The 23,792-nt window shown below is 39.2% G+C and overlaps 1 protein-coding gene across 1 annotated transcript in view; it reads left to right on the top strand.

Moving 5' to 3' along the window:
• Window positions 1-294: 294 nt before the first annotated feature.
• LOC106965314 (pregnancy zone protein-like) overlaps window positions 295-23,792 on the top strand; it is a 47,968-nt gene continuing 24,470 nt past the window's right edge. Inside the window, exons 1-14 of the mRNA XM_015061321.3 lie at window positions 295-452; window positions 2,548-2,731; window positions 3,446-3,599; window positions 3,758-3,810; window positions 4,853-4,873; window positions 5,347-5,515; window positions 6,992-7,076; window positions 9,187-9,310; window positions 11,377-11,491; window positions 13,304-13,413; window positions 15,764-15,925; window positions 16,973-17,200; window positions 18,950-19,013; window positions 23,233-23,375. Of these exons, the coding sequence (XP_014916807.3) occupies window positions 370-452; window positions 2,548-2,731; window positions 3,446-3,599; window positions 3,758-3,810; window positions 4,853-4,873; window positions 5,347-5,515; window positions 6,992-7,076; window positions 9,187-9,310; window positions 11,377-11,491; window positions 13,304-13,413; window positions 15,764-15,925; window positions 16,973-17,200; window positions 18,950-19,013; window positions 23,233-23,375 (1,695 nt within the window). The 5' untranslated portion in view covers window positions 295-369. The remainder of the gene's footprint in view (window positions 453-2,547; window positions 2,732-3,445; window positions 3,600-3,757; window positions 3,811-4,852; window positions 4,874-5,346; window positions 5,516-6,991; window positions 7,077-9,186; window positions 9,311-11,376; window positions 11,492-13,303; window positions 13,414-15,763; window positions 15,926-16,972; window positions 17,201-18,949; window positions 19,014-23,232; window positions 23,376-23,792) is intronic.

Here is a 23,792-nt window from a genome sequence, read left to right as displayed (position 1 = left end):
ATAAATAAACATTAAAAAACTTTTTTAAAAAAAATATTAACTGTTTTCATCAAGTCATATAATTTATTTTGCTTCTTCTTCAAAATAGGTTAGGGACTGATTAATAATCAGAGACCGTGTAGCCTGAAAGTAATATTTTTCGAAGACAGAACATTTGAGAAAGCGGATAAAAGAATACTGATGGTCATAGAAATAATCTGGAATTGATTTTTTTATACTGGAAGTAGTTAATATGTTACAAAATAAAGGGTTAGCGGTTTACTTTCACTGCCCATCAAGTAAAATAAAAACCAGTGATTCTAGGACAAGACCAGAGTTCAAGGAATCAAGGGGCTCAGATTCCTGTTATTTCCTATTTCTCTCCACACCATGAGAGGAAATCAGCTGCCCAGTCCAGTCTTGATTCTACTTTTCCTGCTTCTTCCCAGAGATGCCTTCACTGCTTCAAAACCGTAAGCAACAACATTTTCAGAAAATTCTGTTGTCCTTCTCTTTCCCATTGTTTTATCTGCTTCTTAATGTCTCTCTTATTTATTTTCTGATTTCCTGTGAATTTATCGGCTTAGAAAGGTCAATAAGTTGTTATTGCTCATGTGGAAAGAGTCATCCTCTAATTCTAGAAAACACAGAGACATGGGGCAGTCACGTTTACGAAACATTCACCGAATAAGAATACAGAATTATACAACATTTATTAAATAATAATATAGAACTCCTGCCAAAAAGAAAAAAAAAAAAAAAAGGATACATCCTTCATTGGCTCATGAAAAGGGCTGCAGTGTCCGTCCAGTGTGAAATAACTCAATCTCTGTATTTTCCCCTGGTCAGAGATCACCAAGATGAATACATGACTTTCAGAGAAGCCAGGATTTTTGTGTCAGATCACTCAAATTCTTGAGCAAACCCGTAGGGGCTGGTGTTTAGGTCTTGGGAATACACAGATTAACACAATGTGGACCCTGTCCTCAACACTTCACGGTAGAGAGAATAGAAAAAGTGTGCAGGGAAAAAAATACAGTGCAAAACCAGAAGCTAACCTTGCGGGATTCTGTGAGAACACTCGCAGAGAAAACCTACCTCCTCCTGGAACCTGTGAGCCATATAAGGGAAAGGACGTCGCCTAAGTCTTCAGAGAGAAACTTGTTTGGAAAGAAGTCTTATGAAGCAAATAGAACTTATCCAGATAGACAAGGACAGTTCAGGAAGAGAGAGAGAGGCGTGGGCAACGAGAACATTGCAAAGTGCAGCATGTTTGGTGGTAGGAAATGGTGGGCAAAACAACTGGAAAGTGGTAGTTTCTTCTGGGTGTGCATGTTAATATATTTGGTGACTAGCCTCGCATGGCTCGATCGACTCCGCTTCCCTCATCACAGACTGAAAGAAAGAAAAGAGCCAACATTGCTTCTGAAATAGTACTGAGAAGCAATGCCACTCCTCCTTATCCATTAAATATCCTAGAATAAAGAAATTCCTAGAATAAAGAAATGTCCTAGAATAAAGAAATTCATATCGCCCACATGAAACCCAAGACCGCATGTAGACAGGTTCTTAAGGCTTTCGATGATAATTAATGGGTTAATCACATTTTGTTGTTGCTCAAACAAACATTGTTTTAGCTTCATAGGCATACAATTGACAAAATTATGAAATATTTAAAAAGTACAACGTGATGGTTAAATTTACCTATATACTGGAAGGATTCCTCCCATTGGCTTAATTCACACATCCATCTCTTGAGTATTTATTTACTCTTCTTTTTTGTGTGTGTGAGAACAGTCTAATTCTCCTTCCAGCAGATTTCATTCATACAATGCAGAGTTATCAACTGTAGTCACTGTGTCACACATTATATCTTCAGACTTTATTCATCTTATTATAACTGAAAGTTTGTACCCTTTTACCAATTTCTCCCTATTTCCTTCAACAGCGCCCCCTACCCTGCCCCGCCCCTAGTAATCACAAAACCATTGTCTCTTCTGTTTCTGTGAATTTGATTTTATTTAAAAGGGTCTATATAAGTGACAGCATGCAATATTATCTTTCTCTGGCATATCTCACATGTATATATTTCTTTAGAGAGAGAGGGAGAGTGCTCATGAGTGGGGGAGAGGGGCAAAAGGAGAGAGAGAGAGGAAGAGAGAGAGAGAATCCCAAGCAGGCTCCACACTCAACACGGAGCCCAACACAAGGTTCAATCCCACCACCCTGGGATCACAACCAGAGTCGAAATCAAGAGTTGGATGCTCAACTGACTGAGCCACCCAGGCACCCCTGGCATATTTCACTTATAATGTCCTCAAAGCCCATCCATGTTGTTGCAAACAATGGGATTTCCTTTTTTTAAGGGTGAATAATATCCCATTATACATCATCCCATTTTCTTGATCCATTTCTAAATTTCAAATCACATGATTCATGGATTGCTTATCCATAGCTTAGGAATAGTTCTATGATTGGTGATTACAGAAAAAATTGCCTAGAAAGCAGCCACAATCATGATGTCTTTTTAACCTTTCCATGGTTGACCCGGAGCCCTCTTCTCCACAGGCAGTACCTGGTGCTGGTCCCATCTCAGCTGTACACTGGGGTTCCTGAGAAGGCCTGTGTCATGCTCAATCACCTGAATGAGACGATGACACTGAACATAATTCTGGAGTATGGAATGCAGATCAGTACCCTCCTCACCAAGCTGGTGACAGAGAAGAACTACTTCTCCTGCAGCCCCTTCATTGTCAGTAGGACTCTTTGGGATATGGAAGCTCGTTAGAGAAAGAGCGTATTAGCTGATGCCTTGTATTCTGACCCCCAGCAATAAAAAAGCATAATGAAGAAACACATGAGAAGTACAAAGTGAAAGTTTCTACTGAATACGCTTTCATAATATTTACAAACAGTCCTAGTGCAATATATGAAAAGTAATGGTAGTTATAGGAAAGGTTTCATTGGCTCCTACAATTCGGAGATGAATAAAGGCCATGCCGTCACCCATTACAAACACTGAAATTCATAAATTTAAGTGACTTATTTAAGATCTCACACGTGGTTGATGGTTAATGTACTGTCCTTCTAACTTTGTGCTACCTAAGGTATTAAATAGTTAATCACACTGGCTTACTACCAGTGATAATATGTAACGTTGACGTTGACCATTGGAAAATAACATTTGATAATTACTTCAACGCCATCATACTGCTATGGAAATTAGAGTTTGTCATTGCCCTCACTGTCTTGACTATTAGAAGACTTAGTTGGTTTTATTTCGGTGACATTTTCCCTTTAAATCAACAAAGTGTTCCTGTCATGTTACAGAGGCATGAGAGTCTATAATTCTTGACTTATCCCTTACTAATTCTGTGGGACTAACCAGAGAAAGAACAAAGTCAGAAAGGCTGAGACATTCAGACATGGGTCTGGGCAGATTTTTCAGTGCTTTTCTGTTTTACAGATTCCAAAGCTGTTCACTTCCTCAGGGTTCATTACTGTGGAGGTGAAAGGGGCAACCCAGGAATTCATAAAGAAGAACATCATACATGTAAGGAGAGCAGAGACCGTTGTCATTGCCCGAACAGACAAACCCGTCTACAAACCAGGACAAAAAGGTATAAGGAACCAAGCTGGCAAGAGCAACTTTAAGGGGTGGGTGTGTGGCTATCTATTACTTTATTCTGCAGTCATGAAAACACAAGCATGCTGTTATCTGTGTTACTGCCTTGGATTCCCGTGGTAGGGTTTCATGGGGAAAATCTCTGTGTTTCAGTGAGATTCCGCATCATCTCTGTGGATGTCAATTTTCACCCTGTGAATGAAACGGTAAGTCTCCTGACAGTGGATGAGTGTGGGGAAAACAAGCACAAACTTAAGGCCCATTCTTTTGAAAAACATGAGACCAATATGATCTAAGTGGTACCACTGCTGGAGAATGAGATCAGTTCATCAACCACATTATCAAAATAAAACATTCCATTGAAATTATCTTTTTAAAGAGCCCAGTCATTTTGGGGGCGCCCAGGTAGCTCAATCTGTTAAGCGTTCAACTTCAGCTCAGATTATGATCTTGCAGTTCCTGAGTTCAAGCCCTGCCTCAGGCTCTCTGTTGTCAGCCCAGAGCCCACTTAGGATCCTCTGTCTCTCTCTCCGCCCCCCTAGCCCCCCTCCCTTCCTCTTCCGCTCCCGTGTGTGCACACACACTCTCTCTCTCTCTCTGTCTCAAAAAATAAACATTTTAAAAAATCTTTTTTAAATGTTTATTTATTTTTTGAGACAGATTGAGAGAGAGAGCCTGAGTGGGGGATGAGCAGAGAGAAAGGGAGACACAGAATCTGAAGCAGGTTCAAGGCTCCCAGCCATCAGCACAGAGCCTGACACGGGGCTCAAACCCACGAACGGTGAGATCACGACCTGAACCGAAGTCGGATGCTTAACCAACTGAGCCACCCAGGCACCCCAAAAATAAATAAATATTTTTTAACCCCAGTAACTTTTATTAAACAAAAGAAAGTGAACTTGATTTCTCTCTTAGAGAGATGGAGAATTTCTCAGAGATAAATTTCATCTGCAAAATAAACTCACTCTTTTGACCTTTTTACTTAAGTGTAGGTTTCCTCCATTGTACATTATTTCATAAAAGGAAAGTCATGACTTCTCAAGAGATATATATGAGAACTAAACATGTAAAACTAAACTAAACATGTAAAATGCATGTGAACCAAACTGGGGCACATTTCCTTGTTTGGATAAAAAATATATACAGACTCACTTCCCCTGATCCAGATAGGCTATCAATGCTGAGGTCATGGCTTTCTTTTTCTAACCTCCATCCCACACTCATACTATCTTTTTTTTTTCTTTACAGTTCTCCGTGGTTTATATTGAGGTAGGTAAGATCTTATGCATCTCCGTTGGGATGTGAACTTACTACAAGTTAGGTTCCACTGCCTCTCCCGCCTCCTCCCTCCCCTCTAGCACTCCACCAAAACTAAACACTGTTTTCCCTATCTATCTTAAATCCTCTGGAGACTGGGTAAGATGTAAATGAAAGAACAAAATCCCCTGAGATGATACAATTTAGTGACTTTTCCAGTATTTCTAACCAAAATGGATACCCGTTGTAATCTTTAACATCTCATAGCTAGTAACCTTGATGTCCTTTTCTGATCATAGAATTCCTAGAAAACTTTGTTCACTACCTTTGATTTGTAGCAGTCAAAGTACCTTTGATTTGATTTGATGTAGTCAATTTGCCAACTGTCTACTATCCGACTCCCAATGTGCCCTCCCTGGAAAGCTGCCTCTCTTCTCAAAATACCTATTTCAATGGTTTCTATGAACTCATGTTTTTACCTATAGAATCCCAAGAGGAATCGAATTTTCCAATGGCAAAATGTCAGACTGCAAGGGGGACTCATCCAGCTCTCCTTCCCACTCTCGGTGGAGCCCACCCTGGGTACCTATAATATTATGATGCAGAAGGAGTCAGGGGGAACACTACAGCACTCCTTTGAGGTGAAGGAATATGGTAAGAATTCCGTATGTGCTCGAGACATTTATGACATTAGAGTATTTAAGAGCTTAAGAGTTTTTATACATAGGTACCAGCAAAAATCTAGCATATAGTAGTTGAAAATTAGCAAGTTTTTTATTTATCTAAATATTCACTAAGTGCTTTTCATGCGCTATCTTGTTTAATCCTCACATCACCCCTCTGAGGCAGATACTGTATTATCCCCATTTTACAAATGAGTACATGAGTACTAGAACTGTTAGTAATTTACCAAAATCACAGAGCCAGCAAGAGGCAAGAAATATTTTATTAGGTCCATTTGACCCTATTCAATCAGAAATTGTTAACCAATACAATAAATACGTGCATGCATCTGTTGATCTATATCTTATAACTGAGGGTACCTCTGGGCCGCACCTATGACCTAGACCTATACCACTCCAACCAAAGTAGTCAGACGTTGAAGCCACCTTACCAGTTATCAGTTATGTGGACTTTCTCATGCCAATTGAACGTGGGTGAGGAGACTTGATCCACAAAAGCACGATTCCCCAAATTCACCAGACCTGCCACGGGAATTATAGAACAAGGATCTCTTGCAGGAACAGCTAATCTTACACAACTGTGAGAGAGGCCGGAAAAGTAAGGGTCCAGCAGGAGGAGCTAATGAGTCAGAGGAAATTACTAACCAGTTCTCCGGAAGCATGGGTGGGGACAAATAAGTTAGCACCCGCAAGGGTCCCTTCAGATGCCAAAGTGGACCCCCAAGGGCCACCGCCATGGAAGAATCTATGGAAGGCCGTACATAAACATATCTCTTCATATCCACTGCTTCAGTATTTCTGTAGTCAAGCGTCTAGTGGTAGATCTTGGGCCTCTATCAGTCAGCAGGACTCGCAGCTGGGAGGAAATGGACACAGAGAAGGACAGAATTAGGACAAATTGGAATCAACTGGCTTCTCTGTACCTGTCACCACATCCAACCATGTGGATCTTTAGAGACTCGGGGTGCTTCTTTCCTTCCGTCTTTGAAATCTTAAATTTTTTTTTCAACGTTTATTTTTGGGACAGAGAGAGACAGAGCATGAACGGGGGAGGGGCAGAGAGAGAGGGAGACACAGAATCAGAAACAGGCTCCAGGCTCCGAGCCGTCAGCCCAGAGCCTGACGCGGGGCTCGAACTCACGGACCGCGAGATCGTGACCTGGCTGAAGTCGGACGCTTAACCGACTGTGCCACCCAGGCGCCCCTGAAATCTTAAATTCAGAGGAGATGCTAGGAAAGGTAATCCCAGCTTAACCAAGTTAACGCAGGACAAACTACCTGTGGTCAGAAACACATCGCCCTCGTCAGAGGTGGCTCTGCTGCTCCTTATTGTCGTTGACATCATTTCATGTGATCTTACATTATAAGGTTCTGCAATAGAATCATTATTAATACTAGCGAGATATCCCGCCCACCTTCATGTCTTTCTCCCTTCTGTTGACAACAGTTTTGCCCAAATTTGAGGTCCAAGTGAAAATGCCCAAGGTTATCGGCTTTCTAGATGAAGAATTTGTGGTATCCGCCTGTGGCCTGTGAGTTACATTTTTTTTTTCATTCCAATTCTATTTCCTGGCTCTATTTGCACTGGTAACTGGACTTCAAGGTGTTTTAATTCGAGAATGACTTTCTCCAACTGGGGAGCATGAGAGGCAGCATATGACATCCTACTAATAATAAAAGTATTGCCTGACCCCTGAAAATGTGCAAGGCCGTGTTTTAAGTGCCTTGCCCTATTAACATTTATTCTCACACCAACCTTGTGAGATGGGGATAGTTATCCTTAGTTTGCAAATGAGGAAACTATAACACATAGAGGATAAAAAAAACTTGCTCAAGTTTCTACAGATAGTAAATGACAAACTGGAATTTAACCCAACAGTCGGCTCCAGGGCGTGAACTCTTCACCCTTATCCTATATTGCTTCTGCAATTAAATAAAAAAAAAAAAATCTAGTTTCATGAAACTTTCTACAACCGAAATTGAATGCAAGATGTCCAACTCAAGGTCATGCTCATGCTCATAAATTCTGTGTTATTCTGTGTCATACAATCCCCATTTTTTTTATTGCTCCTGATTTCCTAAACTATGGGAAATTAGAAAAAAATTAAGAACTTTTCTTAAGTAGATATATAGATATATAATGTATAGATATATAGATATATAGATGTATACATGTGTCACAGTTATTTCTTCCCTGGTTACCTTTTGGTGTAGTAAGACACTCTTCATCTGTACTGAAGAGACACTTTACCTCTTGGTTTTGAAAGCAGTGTGAGGATCATCATATCTTCATCTTTCTCGCCAGTTTTGATGCCGTAGATCTTTCCCTTAGAAGGGGGAGCACTTTCAGTCAGGTTTAAAGATTCCTCAAAGTGAGAGTTAGTAAATCATTTATTGCTTTATCAGCATTGCTAGAAACTGGGGTGGGGAGGACTATAAGAAGAGGAGACTCGGGGCCATTGAAGCCAACTGCCACCTACCCCACAGTTTTGGCTAAAGCAATAGGTCTCAAACTTAAGTGAGCAGCTGGATCTATTGAGGTGATTAGCTAAAATGTAGTTTCCTTGGCCACGCCTCTGGAGATTCCAATCATGAACCTAAGGAAAGATTGAGGACTCCGAATCGCAATACATATCTCAGGTAATTTCAGGGTAGATGGTCCATGAAGCATACGTTGAGAAAGAACAGACTAACCTGGCTTCACATCATATCTTCATTCAGCCTGCTCTGACACATACCACAGAATGGTTAGTTTATAAACAACAGAAATTTGTTGCTCACAGTTCTAGAGGTTGGGAACCCCAAGGTCAAAGTGCTGGCATGGTCACATTCTGGTGAAGGTTCTCTTTCTTGCTCATGGCTGGTTGCCTTCTTGCCATGTCCTCATATGGTGGAAGGGGCAAGCGATCTCTCTGGAGCCTCTTTTATAAAGGCACCAATCACATTCATGAGGGTTCCACCCTCATGATCTAAGCACCTCCCAAAGACCTCACGCTTAATGCCTTCATCCTTGGTGTTTAGGATTTTCACATACAAATTTGGGGGGTGCAAACATTCAGAGCATACCATAGCATATCCTTCCCTCAGATTTGGCAGAATCAGACTAAGTCGTTATGATACTGTTCATTTATAACATTTCTGTTCGATAGCTAGTGCTTTTGAATATTTAAATTTCCAGTGAAGTTCTCATTTATCTTCTTAAAATATATACGAATTAGAGATGACTTAGAAATAAACCATCTAGAGACCCTTAAGTTTTTCCCCCAAACAACTTAGGAGGCATTGTCAAAGGTGGAATTATAACTTAGATAATCTGATGGCAGAGAAAGAAGGAAATAAGACAGAGTAAAACCCCAACTGGAAAGGAGGAAAGATCTGAGAAAAACCACATTGTTAATTTTTCATTTGGCGGTGTTTCAAAAAGATTCAGTAAGTATTTTCTCTTAGAGTTGTAGATGTGTATCCACTTGGATAATTAAGACGGTTTCAGAACAAGTGCTTCTAAAGAACAAATGCTATGGAAGGAATTACGACAGCTATAGATGAACAAGATCGATATACGAATGGATCAAATTATGTGGAAAAATATCTGAGTTATTTATATTAAACATATTCTCATCTATAACTGCTTGACTGTCATAGATACACATATGGAAAGCCGGTCTCTGGTCTGGTGACAATTAATGTATGCAGAAAATATTCACGATACCATTCCAACTGCCATGGAAGATATTCGCAAAAGATCTGTGAAGAATTCAGTCAACAGGTATATGGAAACCACTCTGCCCAGGACACTAACAACAGATCTTGTTTTCTCAGGGATTATAATGCAATAAGGAATATCATACAATAGAATACAATATTGTATTGTGAAAACGGTATAACAAAGAGTAGTGTTTGAAATGGTCCCCTAGGAAAAAATGTAGAATAAGGGAAACATTGTAAGATTGCCTGGCAACGTTAGGTTTCTTGATAGTTGGGTTCATGAATTTATACTGGTATTTATGCGGCCAGTTTTGTAATTCCTTCTGACAGCAATCAGCATGCCAGATATAAAGCCATAAAATAATGTGAAGGTATCCAAAGTTGGCTTTTATCAAACAGATAACAGAAAAAAAAATGTAGCCAATGTTAAGAATTTGGTCAGTGGGAGGAGGGCGCCCGGCTGGCTCAGTTGATAGAGCCTTTGATGCTTGAACTTGGGGTTTTGCATTCCAGCCCCATTTGGGGTGAAAAGCTTACTTAAAAAAAGAATTTGGTTTGTAAGAGAATCAAATGGCATGCTATCGAATTGAAAGGGCATATGGAAGAATATGAAACCAGCATCCGATTTAAGAGAAAGAGACCTACAGGGACAATGAAGCCCTCAATGACGTCAAAGAATGTAATAACATCAGAAAGTAGAATCTGTCGTATTAAAAAAGAAACGTATAGGAGCGCCTGGGTGGCTCAGTTGGTTAAGCGTCTGGCTTTGGTTCAGGTCATGATCTCACAGCTGGTGAGTTCAAGCCCCACCTCGGGCTCTGTGCTGACAGGTCAAAGCCTGGAGCCTGCCTCGGATTCTGTGTCTCCCTCTCTCTCTGCCCCTCCCCAGCTCATGCTCTGCCTCTCTCTCCTTCAAAAATAAATAAGCATTAAAAAAAATTAAAGAAAAAAAAGAAATGTATAAATTACCAAGTTCAGAAAAAGAGTACATAAAAGCCCAGAGAGTGGCAGTGAGTGGGCACTGTAAGGGTATGGAAAAGAAAGTTATCAGAGCTGCAGAGAGCAAATGAATGAAAGGCTAGGATGATGAATATGATAATGAATGTCAAGACAAACATCAATAAGCAACATAAACATGAGAGGAATTTAGTTACAAAACCTTTAAAATATCAGGGATAAGGGATGAATTTTTATTTTCAAGTGAGCAAATTAAAATACAATTAAGTAAATTAGACGTAAATTAAGTATGATTACATTTTATTATGCAATGAATATTTTCATGGAAATAAATAAAAAAATGAAAACAAATCTTTCTTAAGGTATGTATTCCAATATTTAGTTGGGAGATCTATTATAATGATTCATATATTCAATGAATATATGTTTTGATTAATGTCCTAGACATGGAGAAATACAGTGAAGAAAACATAATCCTTAGTCGATGTTTAGATGAAGGTGGTCACAAAGGAGATGTTACATCTTTTTTTAATTAATGTTTTATTTATTTATTTTGAGAGAGAGAGAGAGCGAGCGAGCAAGGGAGAAGCAAACAGAGAGAGGGAGAGGGAGAATCCCAAGCAGGCTCCAGGCTGTCAGCACAGAGCCTAATGTGGGGCTCGAACTCACAAACTGTGAGATCATGACCTGAGCTGAAACCAAGAGTCAGATGCTTAACCAACGGAGTCACCCAGGCGCCCCAGAGATATTATGTCTGAGCTGAGTTTAGAAGAGTAGTAACCGGAGTTTACTGAGTAACTGAGTTTAGAAGAGAAGTAGTAGCCTGGATAAGAATGGGAGCAAGAACGTCGTCGTCTGAGGAACAGCATACGCAGAGAGGCAGAATTACAAAATATGGTAGCGCATTTGGAAACCAGGAAGTTTAATTGGGCAGAAGCAGAATAGCCTTTCAGAAGAGGAGAGGGAAGCCAGAGGCAATGAGTAACTCGATTAATGAAGAAATATGATGTCATCTTTGGCTTGGGAAGGGATAAGCACCTGAAAGATGTTCAGAACATTTGTAAAATTTCCTTTGGCAGGAAATGTGGAACACAAAATTTTCGTAAATTGCTAACTGATTTTTGTGGCAGCAAATCAGAAGACCCAGGAATTCTCTTTCTTTCCTTTCAGGCAGATGATAAAGGCTGTTTCACACAACTCGTACAGACGAAAATATTCCAGCTGAGACAAAAGGGGTATGACATGGCAATACAAGTAGAAGCCAAGGTCAAGGAGGAGGGAACAGGTTGGCATTGTTTTTAATATTGATTAATTCATTAGGTTACTAGTTTATTAACCTTTTTTCAAGGTTATGTATGTATGTGTGTGCATGTGTGTGTATATGTGTGTGTGTGTGTGCATATATTTATAACCATAATAACATTTTCACAAGAAATGTAAAAACTAGGAGCACCTGAGTAGTTCAGTGGGTTAAGCGTCAACTCTTGACTTCGGCTCAAGTCATGATCTCACGGTTGGTGAGTTGGTCGGGCTCTGCCCTGACAGTGTGGAGTCTGCTTAGGATTCTCTCTCTCCCCCTCTGTCTCTGCCCTACCCACACTTGCACTCTCCCTCTCAAAATAGATGAACATTAAAAAAAAAAAAAAAGAAATGTAAAACCTAAAGGCCAAATGAGCATTAAGAGAATTAATTCTAATAGAGAGGCAAAGTTTATAAAGTAGCATGTGGGCTCATTTGTACAGAATGGATCATATTTTGAAAGCTAGCAATGGACTGAGAAAAAAGCATGATTCACATAAAATAAATGTGTTTGGTCTCAGAAGGATCTGAAAATGTAGGTAGGGGCTAAGGTGTGTAAAAAGTAAATCATATGCCAAAAAGGTTAGACTTTATTATGAAAAGCCTTGGATATCTTCAGATATATTGGAGTAGAATGTTCTAAATAAATTGATATTTTAAAAATATAATTCTAGCAGACATGAAGGGGACAGGCTAGATGAAACAATTTTAAGGTATCACAGTGTGATACAGCATATTATTCAAAATCGCTTCAAAGATTACAAATCTGGGGCCTGGAAAATGGAATTGCCATTAACCAAGATAAGGAGTAGATGTGAAAAAGTTATGGTAAGGAGAATGTGTCAAAGACAATTAATTATAATCTGAAATACCAAGGTAGAATATGATTCGCTCATCCTCAAAAATAATTTTAAAAGAAAACCAGAGCAAAATCAGGACCATAAATGTATATCTGAAACAATTCCTATTGTATCTATACCCTTGTAAGCATAAATGCAATTGTTCTGAAAGAGAACTCACTTAGCTTTGCTAAATTGAGGCTAGAGGCAGACAAGGAGAGGCCCAAGGACAGAAATAACTACATTTAGGGCATAGTATCAAATCAGTCAGAATAATAAAATTAGAAGTCATAGGGATGGGGGAAAATAATAAAATAGAGTTTCTTAAAAGACACTGGAAGGGTTTCAGTGGTACTGATGTATGAAGTATTTCTGAAAACTCACTTGGATGAAGTCTGAGATGAAAATACTATAGTGGGAGAAAATAAGGGATTTTTTAGACTTTGATAGAACAATGCTTTAGAGGATGAAGATAAAACACAGATTACACTTCAATAAATAGAAAGGCACCAGGTGTTGGCTATACCTTGGAAGGGCCATACAAGTGAAAAGAAGGGTCTTTCTGGGTAAGAGGTTTGTGATAGAAAATAAGCATATTTTAAACATGATTCCAATGTAAAGAATCACGTTGCATGCAGAAAGTCATGGGGAGAGGGCAAGGATCTGAGAGAGATAGAAACAAAAATGGCACAAGATCACAGAAGAGGTGAGAAGAGCTTAAGAACATAGAGCAAGTAGGATACTTACGAAACCAGAGGAATTGGGGAATGAGGTAAAATAATTTTTTAGACGAAGGTGAAGCTAAGGTCATGTTGCTTATATTTTCTAAGTGTGAGAAATTCTAGAAAGGAGAAGATATAGAATAGAGAGTAATTTGTTATGATGGAGTGAAGCTGGCTTGGAGGTAGGAGGTGAGTTGAATATATAGAAGAGTTCAACCTCGCTTATTTCTTTTTCAGAGTTGGAATTAACTGGGCATGCATCATGCATAATCACAAGCACCTTAAGCAAATTGAAATTTACAAAAGTGGATACATTTTACAGACACGGGCTCCCTTTTTTTGGACAGGTAAAATATCTTTTCAATAGAATCATAATGTGGGGGATGTGGCCTTTAAGAAAATGAATTTTTGTACCCCAAAGTGTAATTTGTTATAAAAATAAATATTTATTTCGAGTGAGGAAAGAAATTATGGCAAATGACAAACTTAAAAGGCAAACACGGGGAGCCTGGGTGGCGCAGTCGGTTAAGCGTCCGACTTCAGCCAGGTCACCATCTCGCGGTCCGTCGGTTCGAGCCCCGCGTCAGGCTCTGGGCTGATGGCTCAGAGCCTGGAGCCTGTTTCTGATTCTGTGTCTCCCTCTCTCTGTGCCCCTCCCCCGTTCATGCTCTGTCTCTCTCTGTCCCAAAAATAAATAAATGTTGAAAAAAATATATTAAAAAAAAAAGGCAAACACTATCACATGCAGAAACATAAAGCACACTTTTATTAACTTCTAACACACCTCTAGAATACATTTTTCCCTGTGTAGTTTGACTGCATACTCTCTACCTGTTTATAAACAATGATTTTGTTTTATAATTTTTTAAAGATACTCTTTCATCTAGATGATTGAGATTGAATTTTTCATATTGATAGTTTAAACACATTTTTTTTCAGCTTCAAAGATCAGTATCGGTAATCATATTGGTAAATTTTCAGACTGATATCCAGCTGAGTAAGTAAGCTATCAGTGTTCTTTCGTATAAGAGATAGACGTTTTCTGGACATTTAAAATTTTCTTCTTTAGTAACTAATCTTTAACCTGACAGTTGATAGGCAATTTCCTTATTTTAGATGATGTTGTGAATTGGATATTTTCTTCATTTATTGCGGTATTTTGCATCAAATTGGCAAAAAATTAATAAATGTATAGATATGGTTGCGTGAGACCATTTCAAACCAAGAGGAGGACATGAGCGAACTGAGGACTTAAAAGATGAATATGACTTGGCCAGAAATTTAAGAAAGAGGGGAGAATGGCCAAGGCTCTAGGTTTCAAATAGCTTTTAAAGACCAAGGAAGCAGGGCGTCTGGGTGGCTGAGTCAGGTGAACGTCCAACCCTTGATTTCGGCTCAGGTCATGATCCCACAGTTCATGAGATCGAGTCAGCGTCAGGCTCAGAGCTAACAGTGAGGAGCCTGCTTGGAATTCTTTCTCTGCACCTCTCTTGCTCGTGTTCTCTGTCTCAAAATAAATAAACAAATTTTTTTTAATTTAATTTAAGCAAATTATTTTAACTGAAAAGCAAAGTGCTAAGAGGTAGCCAGGGTGACTGGCTGAGATAGAAGATATAACTGGAGGGACTGTATAGTTGTAGGTAAGCCAGAGCAGCCCTTGAGAGCCTTTTAGAATAAGCTCAGAATTTTGTACTGAGGAGTTACTAAAGATTTTAAGGAGAATAGCATGATCAGTTTAGCTGAGGCAGTATAGAGAATGGTTTGAAGCCAGCAGGAAGCAGGAAGGAGGTGAACTGTGTAAGATTCAATAAAATGGTATTGGAAACCAGACGGAGAAAAATATTGTGTCCTGTCATCTGAGAAAAGAGGTAGAGTTAAAATAAAAACCAAGCTTTCAGAATTGCAATTTGGGAAACATGGATTTGGGCAACAATTCAAATAGTGCCCCCTTCGCCCGCAAGAACAAAAATCAACGGTTTTTCAAGACAAAGGGGAATTCTTGTACATGTCTTTTATGAGGAATTTCGATTGGCATTGGTGGCAGAAGACTAATCTTGACTGAATGTAAGTGGTTACTAAGGATATCATCAAGCAAAATCTCCTGTAGCAGGTTGCAGGTGTTCGGGCTGAGTTTGGTCCAGTTCCGAAGTTCATGGTTCTTCTGGTGAGGACGTGCCTAAGGCTGATCTCCTTAATGGCCTCCCAGCTCCATTGTAAACCTTTTGATAAGAGACCTCATTTTATTTCACTTTCACAGGTTTTAACTGGAATGGCAGCAATGAATCTAGAGAGAAATGAATAGGAATAAAATGCGTTCAACAGGGAAAGAGATAGCATTTGGCCAATGGTTAGATACAGTCAGTCAAAGAGAGAAAAATGATTAAAAAAGAAAAGAAAAAAAGCCTACGGGATGAATAGAAGCACCATATACTGAGACAGAGAACACCGGGGAGGAAGAAAATTGGGAAAGGTAATATCACGAGTCCCTTCTGGGATATTCGCAGCTGTTTCAGGCTCAGGGAATATCTATATAGAAAAGCCAAATAGTCTAGAGCCCAGAAAACAAGTCTAATTTTCAGATTCTAAGATCTTCGGTAAATGACAGCAGCCACGAGGTCAAGAGGTGAATGCAACAAAGAACGGAAGATGCCATTGCCACGTAACCCTTGACACCAGCTATCTCTTCCTCACTTCTAGGTTCTTCTAGTCAATGAGAAGGATCAGCCCATCCCCAATAAAACTGTAGTCGTCACTGTGGATGGAAATGCGTATCATTCCAACTTTATCACGGATGAGCATGGTTTGGTAGACATTTCCATTAATACCACCAGGTTCACATCTTCTTCATTCACAGTTTTGGTAGGTGGGAAGGGGCATCTGGGGCTGCAAAAAGATTGCTGAGGCCGCATAATTTAAGGGTATATGGGAAGCATGTAAATTCTACGGAAAAAGAAATGGCAACACAGAGGAAAATAGAAATTAAGCAATGTGGAGACCTAACTCAGAAGAAAACATGATCTGCCAGAAACCTTTACTTTAGATTGACTCCATTTACAATCTGCCATAGACATTTCTTGGCTGATCTTGACCTTCCCTCGTAAAATTCAATGTTTTCGCAATTCTGTTACAGATTAGATTTTCTTGATTTCTTCGATGTGCCGCTATTGTTTGTTTTCTGTAGAAGGTTCAAATAACTTTATGCAGTTTATAGGCATAAGGGTATTAAGAAAAAGTAATTGGTCTTGACTGTGAGTGAATATCATCTACTAAATCAGTATGGCACAAGCATGAATAAAGTTAAGGAAAAGTCACTCACAGATTATGCTTTATTTGGGAAAACAAACTATAATGGAGCCAAATAAACATGGTTCACATAAAATCTTTAGTAAATGAGGGAAACCTGGGTGGCTCAGTCAGTTAAGCGTCCGACTTCGGCTCAGGTCATGATCTCACAGTCCGTGAGTTCGAGCCCCCGCGTCGGGCTCTGTGCTGATGGCTCAGAGCCCGGAGCCTGCTTCTGCTTCTGTGTCTCCCTCTCTCTCTGACCCTCCCCTGTTCATGCTCTCTCTCTGTCTCAAAAATAAATAAACATTAAAAAAAAGAATCTTGGGGCTCCTGGGTGGCGCAGTCGGCTAGGCATCCGACTTCAGCCAGGTCACGATCTTGCGGTCCGTGAGTTCGAGCCCCACATCAGGCTCTGGGCTGATGGCTCGGAGCCTGGAGCCTGTTTCTGATTCTGTGTCTCCCTCTCTCTCTGCCCTTCCCCCGTTCATGCTCTGTCTCTCTCTGTCCCAAAAATAAATAAAAAACGTTGAAAAAAATTAAAAAAAAAAAGAATCTTTAGTAAATGACAGAGTGACCAACATGTACATAATGTATTTTCAAGACCTTTATTCTTTCCACTAGGTCACTTACAAAAAGAACAGCCGCTGTTTTGATAACTGGTGGCTTGAAGAATATCATATGCCGGCACAGCACACTGTAAGGCGTATTTCCTCCCCGAGCAAGAGTTACCTACACCTTGAACCTGTTACTGGTACCGTGGCCTGTGGACAAATCCAGGAGATCCGGGCACACTACATCCTGAATGAACAGATTCTAAAGGATGAAAAAGATTTGACCTTGTATTATTTGGTAAGAATAGAAGTAGCTCTTCCTAATTACAAGACCTCAAAAAGATTGAGTTCTTATCAAAGTGATACGCTTTGTAAGACATCAGTGAAAACATTTTCTTGTCCTTGTTTTTATGCTTGAAGAGAAGTGGCTTCCTAATACATTATCAATGCTTTCATTTCTCATTTATGCTCTGGTCTCCACTGGAATTTCTAAGCTTTTTTCTGAGTTCCAGTGGAAAATTATTGAAGGAGAGAAGAAAAAGCCAGGGAGAATGACTTGTTAGACAAAAATAATGTTTTTCTTAGAACTAAATAGATAAATAAGCAAAGGGTAAGAAATCAAGAACTTATTCAACAGGAAATAAAATTATAAACAAGCTTCTGGAAAATATTCAGTTTTGACATTAATTGAAGAAGTGAAAAATAAAACAATAAAGTAGTAGCAATACACCTGTAAAGCTTCTAAATAATTACAAAGCTCATGACCAGTGTTAAACGAAGGGAAAAAGGGCATTGACAGGCATATCATAAACTGATATGATACTTTTGAGGCCAATAAACCTATTTGTGCCCTGAGATTAAAAATATAATCCCAAACTGGCAGTTACTCAGATAAGTCATTTTAAGAAAAAAAAAAAATTACATGTAAGAGACTCTGTATAGGAAGATTAACTGTAGACAATATTTGCTTTTAATTTTTTTAATGTTTTTATTTATTTTTGAGAGAGACAGAGACAGAATGTGAGCGGGTTAGGGGCAGAGAGAGAGGAAGACACAGAATCCGAAGCAGGCTCCAGGCTCTGAGCTGTCAGCACAGAGCCCAACGCAGGGCTCGAACTCACAAGCTGTGAGATCATGACCTGAGCCAAAGTCAGATGCTCAACTGACTGAGCCACCCAGGCGCCCCGTAGACAATATTTTTAAAAATTCTATTGAAAAGTTTTTTTAAAAAGTTGACAGTAAGTCAGAATCTTAGTTTTATTGCTTGTTAGTTATGTGACGTTGGGCAATTTACCTGATCTCATTTGTAAAGACAAACGTCAATCATCTTACCTGAATACTAGGGATGAGATTTATACCCACTTCATGGGAATACTGTGCACATTAAATAAAATCCTATAACTAAATAATTTAGCTCAATGCCTGGCACAAAGAGAGTGTCAATACCTTTGGTTTTTTAACAATAGAGAATACTTACATATATTTTATATCTATCTGCTTTTAGTATATATTGCCTTGTGTATGTTTAAAATATTTGTTGAAAGAATATGCAAATTTGAAATATCAATATTCAAGAAAAATAGCAAATACTACATAAAATACTAAAACATTGCAAAACATATATTTGTTATTTGAAGTATGTAACTCTAGGGGCGCCTGGGTGGCTCAGTCAGTTAAGCGTCCAACTTTGGCTCAGGTCATGATCTCACGGTCCGTGGGTTCGAGCCCCGCGTGGGGCTCTGTGCTGACAGCTGGGAGCCTGGAGCCTGTTTTGGATTCTGTGTCTCCCTCTCTCTCTGCGCCTCCCCTGTTCATGCTCTGTCTCTCTCTGTCTCAAAAATAAATAAACGTTAAAAAATAATAATAAATAAATAAATAAATAAATAAAGTATGTAACTCTACATATAGGAAAATACTGAAAGAGAACTTTAGTGTTCAAAACTTCTGGGTTGCAGTAGTGAGATAATTTATTTATATATTTTGCATAGGTTCTTGTAAGTTTAATATGTGCCTTTTAAAACGATAATGGATATCTTTCCGTCTTCAGATCAAAGCAAGAGGAATCATCTCCCGATCAGGAATCCACGTGTTGTCCATTGAGCACGGAGAAAGTAAGTACTTCCAGGATTTCCCTTTTTTTTTTTTTTCTCTCTCGTATACTCAAATTCTGTACATTTTAGCAAGACGGAGCTACTTTTACATTTTACATTTACATTTTACAGAGGTCATGGTCACCAACCTTCTTCCATCAACCAAAGACGAGGATAAGCTAATACAAAACAAATAAACATTTTAAAGGTTGCGGGGGCGGGAGGCACCTGGGTGGCTCAGTTGGTGAGGTGTCCGATTTTTTATTTCAGCTCAGGTTGTGATCTCACAGTTGTGAGATCTAGCCCTGTGAAATGGAGCCTGCTTGTAATTGTCTCTCTCCCTCTCTCTCTCTCTCCTCCTCTCCCCCACTAGCCCTGTCTCTCTCTCTCTCAAATAAATAAACATGCAAAACGATGGCATACTAGGTTCATTTTAGTCCATTTAGTAATTTCTCTGATTTTTGTAACATTTCTATATTTTAAATTTTATTCCTAAAGTAAAATATATTCATTTTATAATTAAATGTTTTCAAATGCATATATTTTTATTAAAATGTTAATTTTTATTCACTTATTTATTTAAAAGTGCAGAAAATCACCAAGGAAAAATTTTACTGGGTACGTCTTTGTATTCATTTCCTATTGCTGTCGTAATACATTACCACCCACTTTCTGGCTTATAACTGCAAATTTATCATTTTACACTTCTGTAGGTCAGAAGTCTCACTGGGTTAATATCAGGGTGACAGCAGGACTGGCTGCCTTCTAGTGCTCTAAGGAGTTACCTGTTTCCTTGCCTTAGAACCTCCTGCATTCCTCAGTTTGTGGCCCCTCTGTCTTCAACCCCAGGAGCACTTCATCTTCAAATCTCTCTCTTACATTTCTGCCCCCTTTTTAAAGATCACTATGATTCAGGGGTGCCTGGGTGGCTCAGTCGATTGAGCATCCGACCTCGGCTCAGGTCATGATCTCACAGTTGTCTCTCTCCCTGTCTCTCTGCCCCTCCCCGACTCATGCTCTGTCTCTCTCTCTCTCAGAAATAAATAAACATTAAAAAAATTTTTTTTTTTAAGTAAAGATCACTATGATTCCATCGGGCTCACTTGGATAACCTAGAATGATCTCCCCCTCTCAAAGTCCTTGACGTAATCACATTTGCAAAGTCCCTTTTGCTGTGTAACATAACATGTACACAACTTTTTCAGATTATGATATCTTTGGGGAGGACGTTAATCTGCCTACCACAAACTGCCCTCTGGCCCCAAAGATTCACATCCGTCCCATATGCAAAATGCACTCACCCTATCCCAACAGCCCTAAAAGACTCCATCCTTTACAGCATTAACTCAAGTCCAAAATCTCATGTAAGTCTCATCATCTCAAAAGTCCCAAATATCTTATTGTCTAAGTTAGATATTGGTGGGGCCTTAAGTGTAACCCTTTCTAGGACAAAAAGAGTTATCAGTCCCAAGAAATTTTGAAAGCCAGTTGGACAAACAACGTTAGGTTTCAGAATACTGCTTAAGCTGCATCATACAAGTATTTGCATGCGATATTTTCATTTGTGCTCAGTTCGAAACATTGTCAGATTTCCCTTTTAATTTCTTCTTTGGACTCTGGGTGAGTCATAAAATAAGTATGTTTTTTAGTGTCTAAATATTGAGGTATTTTTCAGAAACTTTTCTTAGTGATTTCTAACTTCATGCCATTGTGGTCATTTCTTTTAAATTTACTGAGACATGTTTTATGGCCCCACATATGGTCTATCTTGATAAATGTTAGTATTTCTATTCTTCTGCTCTTCAGCGTTTTCTAAATGTCATTTAAGTCAAGTTGGTTCACAACATTTCTATATCTTATACGGCACTTTCCTTCTGAATTTTCTCGAATCACCAACATCTCTCGATTTCTGTTATCCCCGAAAGGATAATTAACTTTAAAAAAAAGGGGGGGGGTCTGTTACAAAAAGATAAATACATTTGGTCTGTTTATTTGTTACATGTCCCTAGGCTAAATCTCATAGCTTCCTTTTTTTCTGTTCATTTGATAATTATAAGCTATAATTTTACAAAAACAAAATAAAAATAAAATAAAAACTTTTATTAGCAGCATGTTTAGGAATCAAAAAGCTCATTCACCCAAGGTGAATCAGTATATGCAGGAAAAAATGAAGGAGTACCCATTACAAAAATTAAAGTATGTTTGTCTTTTACCTTTGAAACCCCATTTCCGGGGCGCCTGGGTGGCTCAGTCGGTTAAGCGTCCGACTTCAGCCCGGGTCACGATCTCGCGGTCCGTGAGTTCGAGCCCTGCATCAGGCTCTGGGCTGATGGCTCAGAGCCTGGAGCCTGTTTCCGATTCTGTGTCTCCCTCTCTCTCTGCCCCTCCCCCGTTCATGCTCTGTCTCTCTCTGTCCCAAAAATAAATAAACGTTAAAAAAAAAAAAAAACTTAAAAAAAAAAAAAGAAACCCCATTTCCGTGTCCTTGGCACAGAGTGGGTACACAAGAAATATTTTTAAAGTAATTCATAAATAAAGGATAAGATATCTCTTTGTCTACAACTTGTGGTAGCTAAACTTTATTTGAAGTTTATATTTGAACTATATAAGTTATATAAGAACTTATATATATAAGAACTATATAACTATATAAGTTATATAAGAACTTATATAATATAAGTTTATATTAAACTTTATTTGAAGTTATATTTGAACTATATTTGAAGAGAACTAACTTTGAAAATAATATATCTTCTTGTCTTGATATATCTCTATAATAAGAGTTTTGGATAAAAAGTCCATGCCCTCAAGATGTTGTTATGCTTTTTTTTATGTTTATTTATTTTTGAGAGAGAGAAAGACAGAGCATGAGCAGGGGAGGGGCAGAGAGAGAGGGAGACACAGAATCCGAAGGAGGCTCCAGGCTCCGAGCTGTCAGCACAGAGCCTGATGCGGGGCTCGAACCCACGGACTGCGAGATCATGACCTGAGCCGAAGTCGGATGCTTCACCACATGAGCCACCCAGGCGTCCCTGTTGTGACACTTTTTATGTGCTCTTTATATGGTTTTAGTATTATGGTTTCAAATTACTTTATTGAAGTATAATTAACACACAGTGCTGTAGTAATGTCAGGTGTCCAATATACTGGCTTGACAATTCTTTACATTATTCGGCACTCACCACAATAAATATAGTCGCCATGTGTCATCATACAATGTTACTACAATATCATTGACTATATTCCCTAGGAGATCTGGCCATTAGCAGCAACATGGATGGACATAGAGCATGTTATGCTAGATGACAGAAGCCAGAAGTTTTGAATTTATTTTGACCCTGCTGTTTCCGTGCTTCTTCACCCCAAGCTGCCCTCCAACTTTCTAAAGACACAGGAAAGCTATACTTTTGAAAGAATTTCCTGCTACCCAGAACTTAGCTCGTTTACGAGAAAATTAAGTGTGGACATCACATAAGCACTATGCAATGCACGCAGAAAGAAGCAGCTAAGATAAATATAGGCAATTCCCCGGTAAAACTCAGATTCACACCTGGTTTTGTCGGTAATTATTCGTACCCATATCTCTGCGGTATTGAAAATGCCCTGAAGGTCCAGACGAGGTTGCGTTCTTTGCCTTTTCCTCGTGCATATGACAGGAATTGTGTTGATGTGGATCATAGGTAGAGGTAATTAACGATATCCAGAAGTTCTTCCCTCTTGATTTCTTTCTTAAGAAATCTTTTTTTTTCCTTCCAAGATTTTATTCAAATTCAAGTTAGTTAACATATAGCAGAGCCACTGGCTTCAGTAGAATTTAAGTGATTCCTTACTTCCATATAACACCCAGTGCTCATCCCAACGAGTGCCTTCCTCGATGCCCATCCCCCATCTAGCCCATCCCCCACCCACTCCCCTCCTACAACCCTCAGTTCGTTCTCTACAGTAGAGTCTTAAATCTTTTTTTCAATTGAAAAACAGAAAGGCGCATTAAATGCGTTTTTCGACTTGAGCAGAGGAAATGCACAATGTATCCTACACTTTTCAGGAAGAACGTCATTGGCTCAGCACGTCCGCACTCAACACAACTGCATACACGATGGTGTGAATGCAAGTCTTCTCTTCCTTTAGTGTGCTCCAAATGTTAGAAGGAGTTAAGTCATTAGAGGGTCTCTTCTTGTATAAAGATGAGAACTCCTCCCTCTTCCTAATCAAGTATCTTGAACGTTTTCTTCCTCTCCAGTGAAAGGGGTATTTTCCTTCTCCTTTCGAGTGGAGTCGGACATTGCTTCTGATGCCCAGTTGCTGCTGTATGCTTTTTTGCCTGATGGAGAAATCATTGCCGACACGGAGAAAATCAACATCGAAAACTGTTTTGCCAATAAGGTGAGTCACCTGTATCAGCAGTCCTTTTATTCATCTCCCCTTTTGAAGGACGGAAAAGAAAGATGTCGCGGCCGTTTCTAAAACTGCCACATAGTGTCCCTGGAACTTTCCTCCGAAGGACATCCAGAGGCCGAGAGTGATGCCATACCCTGAGAGGGCTGGTGAAGAAGTTCAAAGCAGGTGGCCCTAGACACACAATGTTTGACAAGTTTCTTGTTTTATCTCAAAATTCATGTGCAATTCAAAATCTATTCTGTTATGCAACCTGAATAGTTTTAATCTTGACATTTCGTTCCCCAAATTTTGAGTTAAAAATGATGTCTCCCCAGGATGTGTCCATTTTATCCCATCATACCCCCGATGCACCTCAGTGTGCTATTGCAGAAACCAGTAACTCATTGTGAGGTTAAATTCAGT

This window comes from Acinonyx jubatus, chromosome B4 (genome assembly GCF_027475565.1).
Source record: "Acinonyx jubatus isolate Ajub_Pintada_27869175 chromosome B4, VMU_Ajub_asm_v1.0, whole genome shotgun sequence".
NCBI classification, from domain to species: Eukaryota; Metazoa; Chordata; class Mammalia; order Carnivora; family Felidae; genus Acinonyx; species Acinonyx jubatus.
Note: the sequence above shows the minus strand (reverse complement) of the source record. Positions and strands in the feature narration are given on the sequence as shown.